General features: G+C 41.3%; 1 protein-coding gene across 1 annotated transcript in view; it reads right to left on the bottom strand.

The window, feature by feature from the left end:
- WNK3 (WNK lysine deficient protein kinase 3) overlaps nt 1–16,878 on the bottom strand; it is a 105,532-nt gene that overhangs the window by 33,857 nt on the left and 54,797 nt on the right. Inside the window, exons 8-11 of the mRNA XM_063294159.1 lie at nt 16,202–16,398; nt 3,666–6,728; nt 2,643–2,710; nt 571–712 (exon numbers count right to left, since the gene is read on the bottom strand). Coding sequence (XP_063150229.1) covers nt 571–712; nt 2,643–2,710; nt 3,666–6,728; nt 16,202–16,398 — 3,470 coding nt within the window. The remainder of the gene's footprint in view (nt 1–570; nt 713–2,642; nt 2,711–3,665; nt 6,729–16,201; nt 16,399–16,878) is intronic.

The following is a 16,878-nucleotide window of genomic DNA, read 5'->3' on the forward strand; positions in this document are numbered from 1 at the left end:
AAGCAGAATTGTAAAAACAGTAGCACTAAAGCTTAGGTAAACAATCTGTAAAGTTGATGTTGTCACAAGATTTAAAGATATGCTCTTATTTAAACCTGTTTCTCTTCTACATCCTGTTCTCCAGGGGCAGGCAACATTTTGGGGCTAGTAAATGATTTGCAATTTTGACAGCATATCATGAGCACTCTCAGAAAATAGTGATTATGGGAGGATTTCGCCTACCTATAAATTGGGCACTACTGTAGAATGGCCAGCCATAAAACACCTACTTATCAGATAAGGTTGCTTTCTACTACCCCAGCTTACCTTTGATTTTTATTCTAAGCACATTCCAAGCAAAGTACTGGGGTGCAGTTGCTCACCACTTTTATTTCCTAAGAATTCCTGTAAGTGTTACGTGAAGCCCAGAGGCATTCTTCTCAATAAAAGTGATGTTACTTGCTGATGCTTCACTTTGCAGCATGCTAACTTCAGTAACTTCTTTGTTAAAAAAAGAAAGGCAGAGGAGGCAGGAAACCCACCAGGTTGTATACCCCCATTTAAAGGCCTCTAGCTTCAAAACATACAAACCTGCAGCACAGTGAGCTGAAATTTGGTTCCCTTCTCTGGTCGGGCACAGGAGGTCCTTCTCTGTTTGCTCTTGTCTTGCTTGCCATTTCCACATGGAAGGTCAGAGCCAGTCGCACCTTCCTTCGGAAGGTCTGGAACTAGGCTAAACAAAAGGAAAGAAAGGAAACAGAGACTTCAGGAGACAGGCATGCCCTTGCCTCCTGCATTTTCTAAGCATTTATAAGTGCAAAACTTAATTTTCAATATACCCATAGCTTAAATCAGAGCCAAACCAATAAATATTGAAAGGATAAAATAAAGACTATAGCAGGCACTACTTGTTAAGCAACTTTAAAATGATAAAAACAGCCATCATTGCTCATGCTGAACACCTTTATTTTTTTTCATTACGCTACCATCACTGGTTAAAAATGAAATGCCTGTGGCTGGCTTATTTTAAAGTGCCTTATGTACAGGGTATGTACTGTATTGTATGATACAGTGTATTTTGGGGGAGTAGATTTATTTTTTTATTTACTTGCTTACTTACTATCCTGCCTTTATTATTTTTATAAATAACTCAAGGAGGCTAACATACCTAATATTCCTCCTTCCTCCTATTTCCCCCACAACCCTGTTTATGCTTCTTTATAGATGGCTGATAATCTAAGGTGAAAACTGGACAAAAATGCTTTTGACAAAGGAATAGTATAAATTATTATATTTGAAAAACAGCCAAATTGGTTTTTATTTGTATTAAAAAGTATCCTTAACTCAGCAGTTTGGACATAGGGAATTCTTTCTAAGCATGGAAAGGCACCTTCTACCTGTGGAAAACTTCCAATCCAGAGAAGCACTTTCAATGGCAGTGGGACATGAATAATCTTCCTTGGGGAGTAATTGACAAAGATTTTTTCCTTCTATTTCAACACCACAATTCCTCTCAGGGAACACTCTTGCCAGTGAAACAGAAGCTGGATCCAGCAAAGTGGATCTGCTAGGGGCACTGATTCTATTTTGCAGAAAAGTGTAATTGCTATCAGATTAATCTAATCATTCTTTTAGGTATACTTTGTATTTACAACTTTAAAGGATATGTGATTTAAATTAAAATTGGATTAAAATATATTGTTTTTAATCTATTTCACTGTGAGTCACAAAGTCCTCACTGCAATCATTCATTCATAAGATATAGGTTACAGCGCTTAATCTTGGGATAGGGGGAGTCGGGGCCATGTGAGTGACAGAGTGATGGCAAGGCCAAATCCATAGCTATACAATTCACCCAGATACAAAACACATTCAGGCATATCTACACATCCTCCCACTCTCCCACTACATTCCAACCTAGGGAACAGGATAACTAGAACTTTCTTCAACGGCACCTTGTTATACTTTTGTGCTGTGCTCTAACAAAGGGAAACGAACATGAGGAGAGGAAGCATATATCTATATGGGATAGGGAGGGCATAGCTATATGGATTTGCACAAATGGGATGTTGTAGCTTTAGTTCTGCCCATTGCTGTTATATGGCTGCTGAAATGGTATGTACAAAGCAGTGTGGGCTGACTCTGCAATATCACAGGCAGTCAGAGGCGTGGCCAGGTACTGGAACTGAATGACATAGCAAGCAAGACATTTTTTAATGGCTTAAAAGAGATAGTGTTTAATGAACCGTTAAAGACACACACACTACTCTAAAAATGCTTAAACTATTCCAGTAAAGAGAATCCACAAGTTATATTTTTAACATTTTATTTGATTTAAAAAAAACCCTATACATTTCATCTTTCTTCTCTCATTCTTTGAGAACTGTTACTGCTACTACCCCTTCTCCAGCCATCTTCTGTTTTTGGACATACCCCAAATCCTCTCAGCTCTTCCTTTATTATAGGCTATGAATTAAAGAATGGAGATGTCCACCAAGTTTGGCCATAATATTCTAAGACACCTTTCCCCCGCCTAGGAATCTCCAGTTTTACCATGTTGACTCTTGGATAATGTGAGTTGAAATCCAACACATCTGGAGGATACTTTTTTTTTTTTTTTTTTACTGTGACAGCCAAGTGAATTAATCTTACAGCAAACTCACCCTTGAACAGACTCCTGTTTTTGGACTGCCGGCTGGTGCTCATGCTCATCTGATACTGAAATGGACACCTGTGAGGAGAGAGGGGGGAAACTGATACGTAGCATTTGCCAATTTTACCTGAATATAGTGGAACTTTTAGAAAAGAAGTAACTCCAGAACATGCAGGTGATTTGTGTGTTTGATATAGAACACAATCATGCTTTACTAGCTGAGGTGTCAGAGCTAAACCAGCATAGTATTTTGCCTTGGAGCTTTTAACCAATTATTGTGTTTGCTTTTTCCCTCTTAGCTACTTAAACTATGATACTGTAGCAACTTTCTTACTATTGTTTTATAGAGTCTTTTATAAATCACCATCTTTGTGACAAGATAAAGCAAGTCTTCATTACCATTAAACTGGCACAGTAATGGTTGGATGATGCTACAGGTGGCTATAAATCACTAATAATGAAACAACTGTCTGTAGCTTTGTCAGACTTGACTGCAGTTCATCTGAGTACAAATGATACTGCTGCAGTGATCTGAAAGCCATCTTTCTACTCAAAAATTAGACAAGACCCGCTCTGCAGTATACAGGACTTTTTAAAAATTTATTTTCTATCCCGCATTTATTATTTTTATAAACAACTCAAGGCGGTGAACAAACCTAACACTCCTTCCTCCTCCTATTTTCCCCACAACCACCCTGTGAGGTGAGTTGGGCTGAGTGTGTGTGACTGGCCCAAGGTCACCCAGCTGGCTTTCATGCCTAAGGCAGGACTAGAACTCACAGCCTCCTGGTTTCTAGCCTGATGCCTTAACCACTAGGCCAAACTGGCTCTCACACAGCTCAGAAAGGCCAGGGAATGAGGGCGCGGGGTGCATGCGATTGCAGGGAGGCCAGGGAAATGAAATTTGAAAGTGAAAAATTAGGATTAAAAAACTTAGATGTTCTCTTATAATACACATTTCCTCCCTTTCCCTCTCCCCTTTCTCTGGGATTAATTAGCTGATAATTTGTTTGTTTTTTTACAACTGGTATACCTGTGGAATGTCTTGTCCTTGATGATACTCTTGGTTTGGCTGGGTCACAGCAGTAAATGGTGCTTGCTGGTTCAAGGAAGCTGCCACAGAACTCTTAGAAGGCATCTGCTTCTGGACCATCAACTCTGCAGATAAAACTGAGGTCTGACACACTGGCTGCTGTTGAACGTATGGTGGTTGTATTGGTGGAGGAGTAAACTGTTGGTTATTGTCAACTGGTTGAAATGTCTGAGACTGCTGGAGGAGAGGAGCATGATCCAACAGTCCTGACACTTCCAAAGATCGTTGCATTGCATACGCTTGTTCTGGCTGTTCTGATACAGAAGCTACAGTCTGTATTGTATCTAGGGCAGACTGAGGGATTGTGGCTTTGTGTGACTGAGTAATAGGATTCTGGCTAAACTCCTGATAAGGGGGTTGTGGCTGCATTTGTGGTGTGAAAGATGGCTGAGATGAGACAAAGGGTGTCTGTGGCCCTGACTGTTGTCCTTCTGCAATTTTCTGTGCCACGTGTGGTGGGTGCAGCTGCTGGTAGCCCATGCCAGAATCTTGCTGAGTAAGATATATTGCTGGCTCAGGCAGATGTGGCTCAGAAGGATAATCATGGGTCTCTGTGGATTGTGTTGAACCGATCTGCAGTTCCATGTTGCCAGGGTCTCCACCCTTCATCAGGTGTAATGACTGATCAGGTGAATGCACAGCAAAACTTGACTGATCAGTATTCCGTACTGCTATGTGAGCTTGCTGGATCTCTGGAGGTTGAGCAATATATGTCGGCTGAGTTACGTATGCTGCCTGCCCTTGGTAAAAATACGCTGACTGGTCCAAAGAATGACCTGAATATACTCCAGAAGCTGCATAAACCAGTGGCTCTGGGCAGGGTGACTGATCTGAGCCCTGTGAATAAGCAACATGCATCTGACATGACGCTTGCTCTGGACCCTGAAGCTGGTTAGTTGGCTCTATTTGGTGTTTCAGCTGCTCTGAAGCTGGTGACTTGTGAGAGGATTGTGCTGGATATATTATTGGTTCTTGGATTTGCAACTGATACTGGGTCTGGATGGGGTAAGCCACTTGTTCTGGAGTTGAACCTGAGAACTCAGCTTGCTGATGCTTTTCCATGTCCTGCTGAGAGACAGCTGCCAGCTGATCTTTGGAAGTAGTATGGAGAACAAACTGCTCTTCTTTCTGCTGCTGCAGAGGCACGTGAAATAGCCTATGTTGCATTACACAAGGATGCTGATTTGAAGAATGGTGTATCTGAATAATTTGCTGCTCCTGTTGAGGCCCCAAAGTATCTAGGGATATTTCTGGACACTGTGAGACCTGCTGCATCAGTGTCATTTGTTGAGATACAGTGGGGACCTGATGTATGGGCACAATATGTTGAGGTTGCACAGATGCTACTTTCTGTGAAGTTTGCTGCCCACATGCCACCTGCTGGAGAACCAGCTGAGGTTGTTGTGCAGATGCCACATGCTGTGTAAGTTGCTGCAGGGGCACCACCTGCTGTGGAATCGGCTGGGACATCTGCAGAGATCCAATCTGCTGATTGGCAACTTGCTGAGATTGCAGCCCTGGTGCCACTTGTATTGATGTCACCTGCTGGAGAACTTGCTGAGGAACATGTTGGGGTTGAGGCATGGACACCATCTGTTGTGGATGACCTTGCTGTGGCTGCTGTAAAGATATCACCTGCTGTGGAACTGGCTGTGGCTGCTGTACAGATGACATCTGTTGAGGACCTTGTGCCTGTACAGATGCCATCTGCTGTGACTGCTGTATGGATGCTGCCTGTTGAGATACTTGCTGTGGCTGCTGCGTGGATGTCACCTGCTGTGGAATATGAAGAATATGCTGTGGCTGCTGTATGGGCGTCATCTGCTGTGGAATATGAAGAATATGCTGTGGCTGTGGTACGGATGCCACTTGTTGAGTACTATGTTGTGCCTGCTGTATGGGTGTCACCTGCTGAGAAATATGCTGTGGTTGCTGTATGGATGTCACCTGCCGTGGAATATGCTGTTGCTGTTGTATGGGTGTCACCTGCTGAGAAACATGCTGTGGTTGCTGTATGGATGCTGCCTGCGGAGGACCTTGTTGTGGCTGCTGTATGGGTGTCACCTGCTGTTGAACTTGCTGAGGGATATGGTGTGGCTGTTGTATGGATGTCACTTGTTGTGGGACCTGTTGAGGAATATGCTGGGGCTGCTGCACTGATGTCACTTGCTGTGGCTGCTGTATGGATGCCACCTGTTGGAGAATTTGTTGAGGAACTTGCTGAGGCTGGTGTATGGATGCTGCCTGTTGGGAAACTTTCTGTGGCTGCTGTGGAATCTGCTGTGTGGAAGTTACATGTGGAACAGTTTGGCTTTGTTGTATAGATGTCACTTGATGAGGAACTTGCTGAGACTGCTGCACAGGCATCACTTGCTGGGGAACTTGCTGTGGTTGTTGCAAGGACCCCCGCTGTTGAGGTGGCTGCATGGATGCCACCTGCTGGGGAACTTGCTGAGACTGCTGCATAGCCATTAGTTTCTGGGGAATCTGCTGCATAGTTGCCACTTGCTGAGAAACCTGCTGGGTAGATGTCACCTGTGGAACTATTTGCTGGCTTGGTTGCATAGATGCCACCTGCTGGGAAACTTGCTGTGGTTGCTGAGTTGATGGCACCTGCTGGGAAACTTGCTGGGGTTGTTGAATAAGTGCAACTCCTTGTGGAACTGACTGAAGAACTGAGGAATTAGAGAGACTCTGAGCTAAACCTTGCATGCTGTTGACAAATTGAACTGAAGGCTGCCCATGTAGCACAGGTGAATGACTGGCAGATTCAAAGTTGGCAGAAGCAGTCTCTAATTCCATTGCTTCTGCAGCAGCTGAAGCCTGACTGCCAAGTCTAGCAGCAGAGGCTAACTGTATGCCTGTTGGCACGTGTTGATTCCCCACCTGTGAAGCAGGTATATTCTGAGGGGAAGTGATTGTCAAGATCTGCTGAGGAACTCCCATGAGGGATCCATCCAAAGTCTGACTCTCTACACTGTAGGACACTTGTGAATCTGGAGGCTGGTAAGAAATAAATGTATTTTAGAGATGGTTAAAATGATAAATTTTTGTACCAAGATTTTATCCTATAAAACGTTGTCATAAAAAATAATCTTCTGAACATCATTTCAGAAAGAACTCAGTATGTAAAAAGCAGCAACATACAGAATAGATTGTATAAGTTAAAAATAGCAGCTGGTAAAATTCCATCACCTTGGCAACACTTACTCAATGTTTTAAAAGAATTACTTTAACTATAGGTGCTGGACAATTGGTATTTCTCTTCCTAAAAAGAGTGTCCCAAAAAGAATAAAAGGGAGTGCTGAAAGTTTTTCATATTTTTACATTCAGGATGACTGAGCAAGAACTGCTATTGAATGTCAGTCCCATCTGGCAATACGCTTTGTAGAGAGACAGCAGTCTCTGTTGCATCCAGAAATACAACCTATTTCACAACCCTTTAGATTTATAACTGAAAGAGGAAAAGCTTTCAGGCACATAAAAATTCAGAGAAAAAAGGAAAGCTAGGTAAGGAAATAATTAAGTGGTTCTTCTTCTTTAGCTCCCTTTTCACTGACAGCTGCACTCCCTGGAAGCATATTTTTGTTTTTTAAAAAAGCATATTTATTTACACATAATCCATAATTTAGTACTTGTTTAATGGGTGAAAACCAAACTTACTTCTACTTGGAATAAACCAAATGAAATCAGTATGACTTGACTAATATAAATAGGTCTTCCTGAAGTGGGCCTAAGTCTGAATTTAATGCACTTCTCATAATTGCCATTTCCAGCTTTAAATCTTAGAAGGGAAATACAAATCACAGGATCCAGGATTATCTAAATAAATGCAATCAGAACAGATAGTTGTTCCCCAAGTAACTGTATAACATTTCTTAAATATCTGAATTGGGGCTAGTGTTTCATTATTATATATTTATTTATTAGTTTGTTTGTAGCCAAAAGATTCTGGGCAGCTATAACATAAAGCACTGACACAGGGTAAGCAGTGAAGTGGCCAGGTTTGCTGACAATACCAAATTATTTAGGATTACTAAAAACAGGAGACAGCAAAATAGCTAAAAAATGATCTTGCCAATGCACATTGGGACAATAAATTCTGATTTTACATATATTCTAATAAAGGCTGCACTATGAAGATAAAGCCTCCTTTAAGTCAAGCTTGGCTCCTGATGACTTCATAGACACATCCATATACTGTCTATGAAGTCATCAATACACCATAAGCATTGGCACCAATACAGAACTTCTTTGTTATTGCCTTCTTCTGGGAACTTTTTGGGGGGGTTGTGTGTGCTTCCAGTCTAACCTATATTTCTGGTATTCCTTCCAAGTACTAAACAGTGTTGACCCTGCTTACTTTTGGAGCCAAGCAAGGTCAGCCAGGACCTGCCACCTGCTGATACACAAGACTATGAAGTATCAGAGAAAGAATGTTTAAAAGAGTAGCAATCATTAGCTCCATGAAACAGATACTCATGTGTATTTGCTAATGAAGAAGTTAAAGACCCCCATTTGAGGGATCACAGGAAGGAAAGGAGAATCCTGTATTGTGAATGTGTTGCAGAAAATTACTATATGATCCTTAGTATAATCTTGCAAGAATAAGGACAAGGCAATGTGATACGCTGTACAAAAAAAAGAAAGATTAATAACTTAGATCATTGAACAATAAGGAAGACATGGTTTAAGTTTATCCTGGGCACATGATGTTAATACAAGAAAGTGGAAATAAAACATTATGGCACTACACAATTGAAGTTAAAAACAGTTAATGGACAAAAATGCAAACACTGAAGAAGACATCTATGTATCCACATAGATTTATATACTTAGTCCTAAATAGTAATTTTTTTTTTCATGAGAGGTGTTTATAAGGAAGTACTTATACACCTCTCATGAAAAAAAAAAAGGTTTTATAAGGAAGTACTGAGAGCCAGTTTGGTTTAGTAGTTAAGGTTGTGGGCTAGAAACCAGGAGTCTCTGAGTTCTAGTCCAGCCTTAGGCATGAAAGCCGGCTGGGTGACCTTGGGCCAGTCCCTCTCTCTCCGCCCAACTCGGTGCAATGTAGACAAGCCTCTTCATGGTGCACCCCAGGGCAACATGACTTGTCAGGGCTAAATAGTCTATACATCTGGCTGCTGGACCTCACAAGGATTTCCCAGCAAGAAAAAGCAGCATGAACACCAAACTGCTATGCCATATGATAAAAAAAGAAGTAGTACTTTAAGGTTAATTAGCTTGAGATATGTATGCTTATGGATTTTATGTTGATATTAGATAACATTGAGAAGTAAGCATGGGAACACAACTGTATAGGGCTATAGTTCATATATAAATATGGAAGTAGTTTATCTTAGAGATTGTATAACTATGACAAGATGTTGAAGTTGGGCAGCTTTATATTGGAGCTCCTTGCTTGTGACAGATTTCCCATTAGTTTCCAAGGAAAACTCTGGTAAGCATACAGATTTGGTTAGATAGATTAAAAGAAAATCTATCTAGAATTATTAAACCCTAAAAAAGGGTATTGTCTTATTATTGAGTTAATGAATTTTATTTATTTATTTATTCCTCAAATCTGTACTACTGGCCATCTCCCCCCAAAGAAGGGGTTTACAATAAATTAATCAATTAAACATTAAAAACAGTAATCATAATAAAGCTTAAAATACAATATAATACAAATTTCAAAAAAGGAAAAATCCAGATGGTTATAAAGATCACAAAGATGACGGGTGCACTCTAAGATGCCAGCCATCCCCAAAAATGACTACCCCCCTCCCCACCCTAGGCACTGTGGCAGAGCCAGGTCTTCAAGGACTTCCAAAAGGTCAGGAGGGATGAGGCTTGCCTGACCTCCGGTGGCAGGATGTTCCAGAGGGCGGAACAGAGGGCGGAATTAATAAAACATATATAATACTACATTATATATTTATTTTTTAATGTTTTGGTAACTGTACTTGAGCATAATTGGATTCCTTTGTAATACAATCTATGTATTTTATTTTAAACTTTTCAATACATTTTTCTGAAAAGGAGTCTGTAGGTTTCACCAGAGTCTCAAAAGGTGCATGGCCCCAAAAGGTTAAGAATCCCTGCTACAGAGGATTAATAGGCAGCTAATGACTCCTATAAACTGAACTATGAGTACATTGCTTAAACCAAGGGATAAATATAACACCTGGCCATATGTAATGGCTTCATACAAATTGATGGTGCAACTGCATTTCAAATAGGTGTATACTTCTGGTTACCCTGCTATAAAAAGGATATAGGACAGGGAAAAGGACAGGAAAAGGGTATTCCCTGCCAGAACAGGTTGCTAAATGGGGGGAAAAAGTACCACTCCTACTGACTACCAATTCAAATGTTTATAAATAACGTATAGCAGCATGTAAAAAGCAGCATTTTGACCTTAAATAGTTTCCTCACAACCTTAACAGGATAGTCATTGTTCCTGAAGTTGCTATATGAGATAAAGTGGCTTGACTACCAAGACTCTAGAAAAAGTGGGGTGCCCCCAAACTCCCAACATTCTCAGCAACAGCTGTGCTGGTTGAGGAATTCTGAGGGTTGAAGTCTAAGCTTCTGAAGAGCACCCAGATTGGGAAAGGCTACTTTCAAAAAATGTACTTAAGACTACTTAAGGCTACTTTCAAAAAATGTACTTAATTTTACAATGCAGAGATGCGTAATGTAAATGGATTAAAAAATAGTATCATCAGATAATACAGTGTACAAAAATAGCTGGGAGATACTTAAATCACTTTACTTCACACCTAAGCATTTTTTCCTGAATTCCAGTTTTACAATTCCAATTTCTTTGTTCTTTTCTAGGATTTCAGGCCTTGTTTACATCCAGAACAATAGGGGGAAAAACAGCTTGGAGATAATTTTGGCAGAGAAAAAAAAACCTGGGAAAATTAAGTATGCTCTTCACCCTGCTACTGCAAAATGCCACTTGTCGAGAAATACCATCAGGCAAATGTATACATTATATTGTACTATGTAGCTTGGCTTTTAATGAGAAGCAAAACTCTACTACTTCCTTCAATGACTGCTTCCATTTTATGAATGCTTTCCCCTTTTTAATTTAAATGGTTAAGATGAACTTATGGGACACTTTCAGTGATGGTTTGAAAAGCCTGCTAGGTGATGCAGATTATCAGTGAAAGCCCTTACCATCCTTGATGGGAACTGCTGAGCTGTAAGAGGAGAAGTCTGGGTTTGGAGAGTTGCAGGAGGTGCCAAACCGTGAGTAGGCAGAACAGAGGGCTGACTCTGGATTAATGGTAAAACACTAGGGTGAGCCACATTCGTTGGCAATGGCGGCTGCATCTGTATAAAGAATAATTAACAGACTTCACTTAGAAAAACAAAACAATTGTCTGTGCTTCAGCTCCCCTGGTCTCACCTGCCCTGTTTGTAGCCCTCTCTCACGTGTTCTCTAGGGAAAACATGACATCTTCCTAGGACACATTCCTGATAACACAGAATTAATAACCAAAGTATGTTCACGTGCCTTATCTTTCTTTCTTTCCTTAAAATATTTATATAGCCACTCATCTTGTACCAAACTCCACGCAGCTCACAACCAGTACACAAAAAACAACATCTATTTACAGTAAAAAATATTAAAACCACAAATATTAAAAACAAAAACAAAAAACAACCTGGCACCATAGCTAAACTTTCACATGCAGCCCAGAACAAGTTAATCTCATCAATCTCACCCTGTCCCAGCACTTGGGGGGAAAAGCCAGGTCTTATGTGCTTTTTGGAAGGTTATGTTGAGGTTTTCCTACTAACGATTAAGACTGCTATTGTACCTAATCATTTTGGCCCGGTGAAGAGGTTGTATTTGATTGTCTCCTCGCACGTGCTTCATGCAAATTGCCTGGGGGGAGGAAACCTGCCCGGACTTGTTTCTTACTTCCTCTTTTTTCTCTCTGCCGATATGTAGCAAGCCAGGTAGCTCTCAATGAGAGTTAAGTCCTTTAAATATGTTTTGCTTTTGTTTTGCTTTCTGTAAATAAATTATTTTTATAGAAATGCTTGGTGACTTTTCTGATCTCTCCTGGGCTAAAGGCTTTCCCAGCATTCTGCCAACAGATTATGTGCCCAGTGAGCAGCCCAGTAAGCCCAGTAAAACCCAGAGAGAAAAGAGAGATCAGCTCCACACCTCATGCACAATTTAAAGGCAGGTAGCAAAGACCTGTGAAGATTTTCTTTGGAGCCACCTGGAGATTTTCCAGCAACTGCCAGTCTACAGGACAAAGAAGCTAGCTGAGGTGACTTGCAAAAGAAGGAAGAAGCCATGGCTACCTCCCAGCCCTCAGCGATGCCTCTGGAGTGCCTATCAGAGACCAACTATTTGAATTGGGCCCTGAAGATGGAGATGTATCTTCGCAGAGAGAATCTTTGGCTGCCAATTGGTGAGCAAAACCCCCAAAATCCCAGTGCTGAATGGCTGAGACAGGATGAGTGGGCTAGAGCCACCATTATCTTGGGAGTTGAGGACAATCAGCTAGTCCACGTGTGAGGCATGCAGTCTGCAAAGCAACTTTGGGACGCTTTGAGAGACTTATATGTAAAGGCAACAGCAGGGAGTAAAGTTGCTCTGACGAAAAAGCTGTATAGAGCCTACCTTGCAGAAGGAGAAAGCCTTCCTGAGCACCTGCATTTTATTCAGCAGCTGTTTGTTGAGTTGCAGGAGAGAGGAATGGAATTTACACCTCTCACAAAATCATATATCCTCCTGTCCTCACTAAATGCAACGTGGGACACGCTGATTTGTACCCTGGAGGCTATGCCTGAATCAGACCTCACCCCATCGTATGTTACACAGCGCTTACTCGCTGAATGGGAGAAGAGAGAGGAAAGATCCCCCCCCCCATCTCTTCTGGAAAGCTGCAATACCAGAAAATGAGGGAAAAGAAGGGAAAGGAACCTGAGGCCACAGCACTAGCCAACCAGCGATGCTTCACTTGTGGTTCAGCTGGACATTTGCAAAGAGACTGTGCCATGAGACCCAAGACTAGAAAGACAGAGAAGAAGAACACAAGGGCAACACAGAAGAAGGCTCTTCAGACAACCCAAATTGCACAGGTTGCTGAGAAGGGTAATTCTGATGTATGGGTGTTAGATTCTGGGGCCAATTGTCATTTATGTAATTGTAAAAGCCCTTTTGTGTCACTGTCTAAAACTGAAAGACAAAGTGTATCTTTGGCTGATGGGTCTGTGACCAAAATTATGGGACAAGGTGACTTGTATTTATCCTGCTTAGGAGAAACTGTAAAAGGTGTGTTGTATGTGCCAAATTTACAATCAAACCTTTTATCTGTGGCACAATTGGCTGCAACAGGGTATATCATAACATTTAAGAAAAATGGTTGTGAGATACGAAAAAATGGGACATTGTGTGCTACTGGTATGTTAAAAGACTCCTTGTACATTGTGCAAAATGCAAGGAAGCCAAGCTGCAAGGCTGCAGTTGGCAACACTCCATATCATGACCAATGTGTACACCTGATGCACAGGAGATTTGATCATGCTAATTTCAAGTATATAGCACAAATGCCACAGCTGTGTGCTGACCTAAAGATAAAACCCTGTGATAAATACTTAGATTGTGTAGTTTGCAAAGAATGCAAAACACTAAAAGCTCCTGTGAGTAAGCACAGTGACAGAGTTACAACTAGACCTTTGGAAATTGTACACTCTGACATTATTGGTCCTTTTGCTCCAAGTCTTGGACAAGCAAGGTATGCAATGACCATCATTGATGATTTCTCAAGATACACATTTATCTACATCTTAAAACATAAAGATGAAGCATTTGAGAAATTTAAAAGTTTTGTGACATGGGCAAATGGAAAATTCCCTAGGCCTGTATCTGCACTCCAATGTGATAGAGGAGGATACCTTTCTCACAAATTCAGAAGGTTCCTAGTGGAAAAAGGGATAGAACAAATTCTTTCTAACCCTTACACCCCTCAGCAAAATGGTGTTGCTGAAAGAAAGGGCAGAACCTTGCAAAATGCGATGGAATGTATGATTAAAGATTCACAATTATCTTTTAAGTACTGGGGAGAGGCCATATCTACTGCCACTTATGTACAAAACAGATTGTATAACTCTGTGACTCAGGACACTCCATTCCATTTGTTTTATGGTGTGAAACCAAAGGTAAACCATCTTAGAGTGTTTGGTAGCACTGCATGGGTTCACATTCCAAAACAGCAGAGAAGGAAAGGAGGCCCCACAACAAAGAAAGCCATCTTTGTTGGCTATGAACAAAGCCAGAGGAGCTACAGGTTCATAATGGGAGAGAAATTAATAATTAGCAAAAGCGCTTCTTTTGCTGAACAAAACTGGGGGAGATTAAACTCTAGCTCTCCAGTTGATCTGACCACCACAAGAGAACAGCAAGGACTTGCTGATGGTGAACTTTTGCCTGATGAGGACATTAAACCAGAAAAGCAAACTGAAGATCTGTCTGATGAGACAGATGCTTCTCAGGAAAGTGATAGGAGTCAAAATTTAAGCCCTGTATTACCTCGCAGATCTCAGAGGAGTAATAAAGGCGTTCCTCCATCATGTTTTCAGGCTGAAACAGTAAAGGCTTTTCACATATTCACAGAACCTGAGTCTTTAGAACAAGTGAATGCTTTACCACCTGAGATTGCACAAAATTGGCATTCTGCCATGCAACAGGAATTAGCATCCTTGAAAGAAAATAAAACATGGAAACTGGTAAATCTACCTCCCAATGAACGCTGTCTGGGTTGTAGGTGGGTTTTTCAAACTAAAAAGGGATGCTGATGGCAAAATCCAAAAATATAAAGCGAGGTTGGTTGCAAAAGGGTTCACTCAAAGGAAAGATTTAGACTTTGACAAGACTTTTGCACCAGTTACTAAAGGTGAATCAATTAGATTACTGTTAAAAGTTGCTGCACTCAAGGGAATGTCAGTTAACCACTATGACATTCAAACTGCATTTCTCTATGGTGATTTAGACCACAGATTATACATGCAGCAACCCCCTGGCTATGAAAAAGGGGAGAATCTAGTCTGTGAACTGCAGAAGTCAATCTATGGGTTAAAACAAGCTGCTAGATCCTGGAACCAAAAATTAGATGAAAAACTGCAGAGTTTTGGTTTTGAAAAAGGAAAAGCAGATCCCTGTGTATATATGAAGAAGGACAAACAAGGCTGTATGTATCTGTGCACTTATGTTGATGATTTGCTGCTGTTCACATCAACAGAAAAACAAAGGCTTGATTTTGAAGCCTGCATGGAAAGCCATTTCACATTAAAAAGTCTTGGAATTATAACAACCTAGATTTGGAAAAACACAGGAAGAAGAATGGTAGCTTTCTGTTAAACCAAAGGGGAGATAATGGTAAAGTAATGTGAATGGAAAGACATATAAAGTTGTCAGAGAAGATTGGTTTTCATCTTAATCTATAGTGTAAAAAGGGGAGTGTTGAGCTTTTCCTACTAACGATTAAGACTGCTATTGTACCTAATCATTTTGGCCCGGTGAAGAGGTTGTATTTGATTGTCTCCTCGCACATGCTTCATGCAAATTGCCTGGGGGGAGGAAACCTGCCCGGACTTGTTTCTTACTTCCTCTTTTTTCTCTCTGCTGATATGTAGCAAGCCAGGTAGCTCTCAATGAGAGTTAAGACCTTTAAATATGTTTTGCTTTTGTTTTGCTTTCTGTAAATAAATTATTTTTATAGAAATGCTTGGTGTGTGACTTTTCTGATCTCTCCTGGGCTAAAGGCTTTCCCAGCATTCTGCCAACAGGTTAAAGCGGTGGGGGGCCTGCCAAACTTCAGGGGGAAGGGTGCTCCATAGCGCAGGGGCTGCCATGGAAAAGGCATGCTTCCTAGGTCCCATAGGATGGCAACGTTTAAGGGCGGGGATTAGGACTATGCCCACCCTATCTGATCTGGTAGGATGGGCAAATGTCCTCAGGGAGCAGCAGTCTGCAGATAATCTGGTCCCGTGCCATATCGGCTTTAAAGGTAACAACCAGCACCTTGAATTGCACCTGGAAGGAAACTAGGAGCCAGTGCAGCTCACACAACTGCAGGAGTGTAATGTGGATAAACCTAGGGGCACCCATCACTAGCACATGCCATCACATTCTGGACCAGTTGTAACTTCTGGGTGGTTTTCAAGGGCAGCCCTATGTAGAGTGCATTGCAGTAATCCAAATGGGAAGTGACCAAGGCATGAGTGACCATGAGGAAGGCCTCCTGGTCCAGGAAAGGGCGCAACTGGTGGACAAGACAAATCTGTGCAAAGGCCTTTGTAGCCAAAACTGCCACCTTTATTCCTTTCCTGGGACCAACACATTTTATACTGAAACACCATACATGTCTCTGTGGGATAAAGACACTACCTTAATACAATAATCCTTAATTACTATGTTATTAAGAAAACGATAGGCCTCTTACCCCTGCATTGGACTGATAATGCCCCACCATCTGCTGGGAAGTGTAAAAGTGTCCTTGAACACCGCTGTTTTCAGTTTGTGAGAGGTTGGGGACTTGTTGGGTGCCCATCATCTGTTCCGAGGAAAATGCCAGACTATGTTGACTAGAGGCATCTGATAATATAATTGAACCTGCTCCTCTCTCAGACAAGTTATCAGCTGTGTCAGTGCGGGAAGAAAGAAAAGGAAGAATATTCATTCTATCAGAACAAATCAAAACCACTTCCCTTCCTTCTGTGTCATTCAGGCAAAAACATGGGTATTCAGGATAACATGGGCTGTCAAGAAATGCAGTTTATATATGGATGAAATATTTCTTCAGAAAGAACACAACAAAATGTAAGCTTGCTCCCTAGGAGAGAGCAGAAAGGAATGGCCCAATCTTTCCTTTAAAAATTGCCACAACGTTGCTTCTAGCTGACACCACTAATCTGTTTAAATGAGTATCAAAAACTGTGTTGCATTTATTTGAGAGTGACCACGGCTATCTCTATGACACATGCAGGTCTAAACCCAGACTGAAAAGGCTCAAGAGAACCCATTATATCTAAAACTTCTGAGGCTCTAATGCTACCACCTTCTCTACCAGGCTGTCTAGATATGGAATACTGGATACTGGCTCATAGTTGTTAAAATCAG

Source organism: Candoia aspera, chromosome 2, assembly GCF_035149785.1.
Source record: "Candoia aspera isolate rCanAsp1 chromosome 2, rCanAsp1.hap2, whole genome shotgun sequence".
Taxonomy (NCBI): Eukaryota; Metazoa; Chordata; class Lepidosauria; order Squamata; family Boidae; genus Candoia; species Candoia aspera.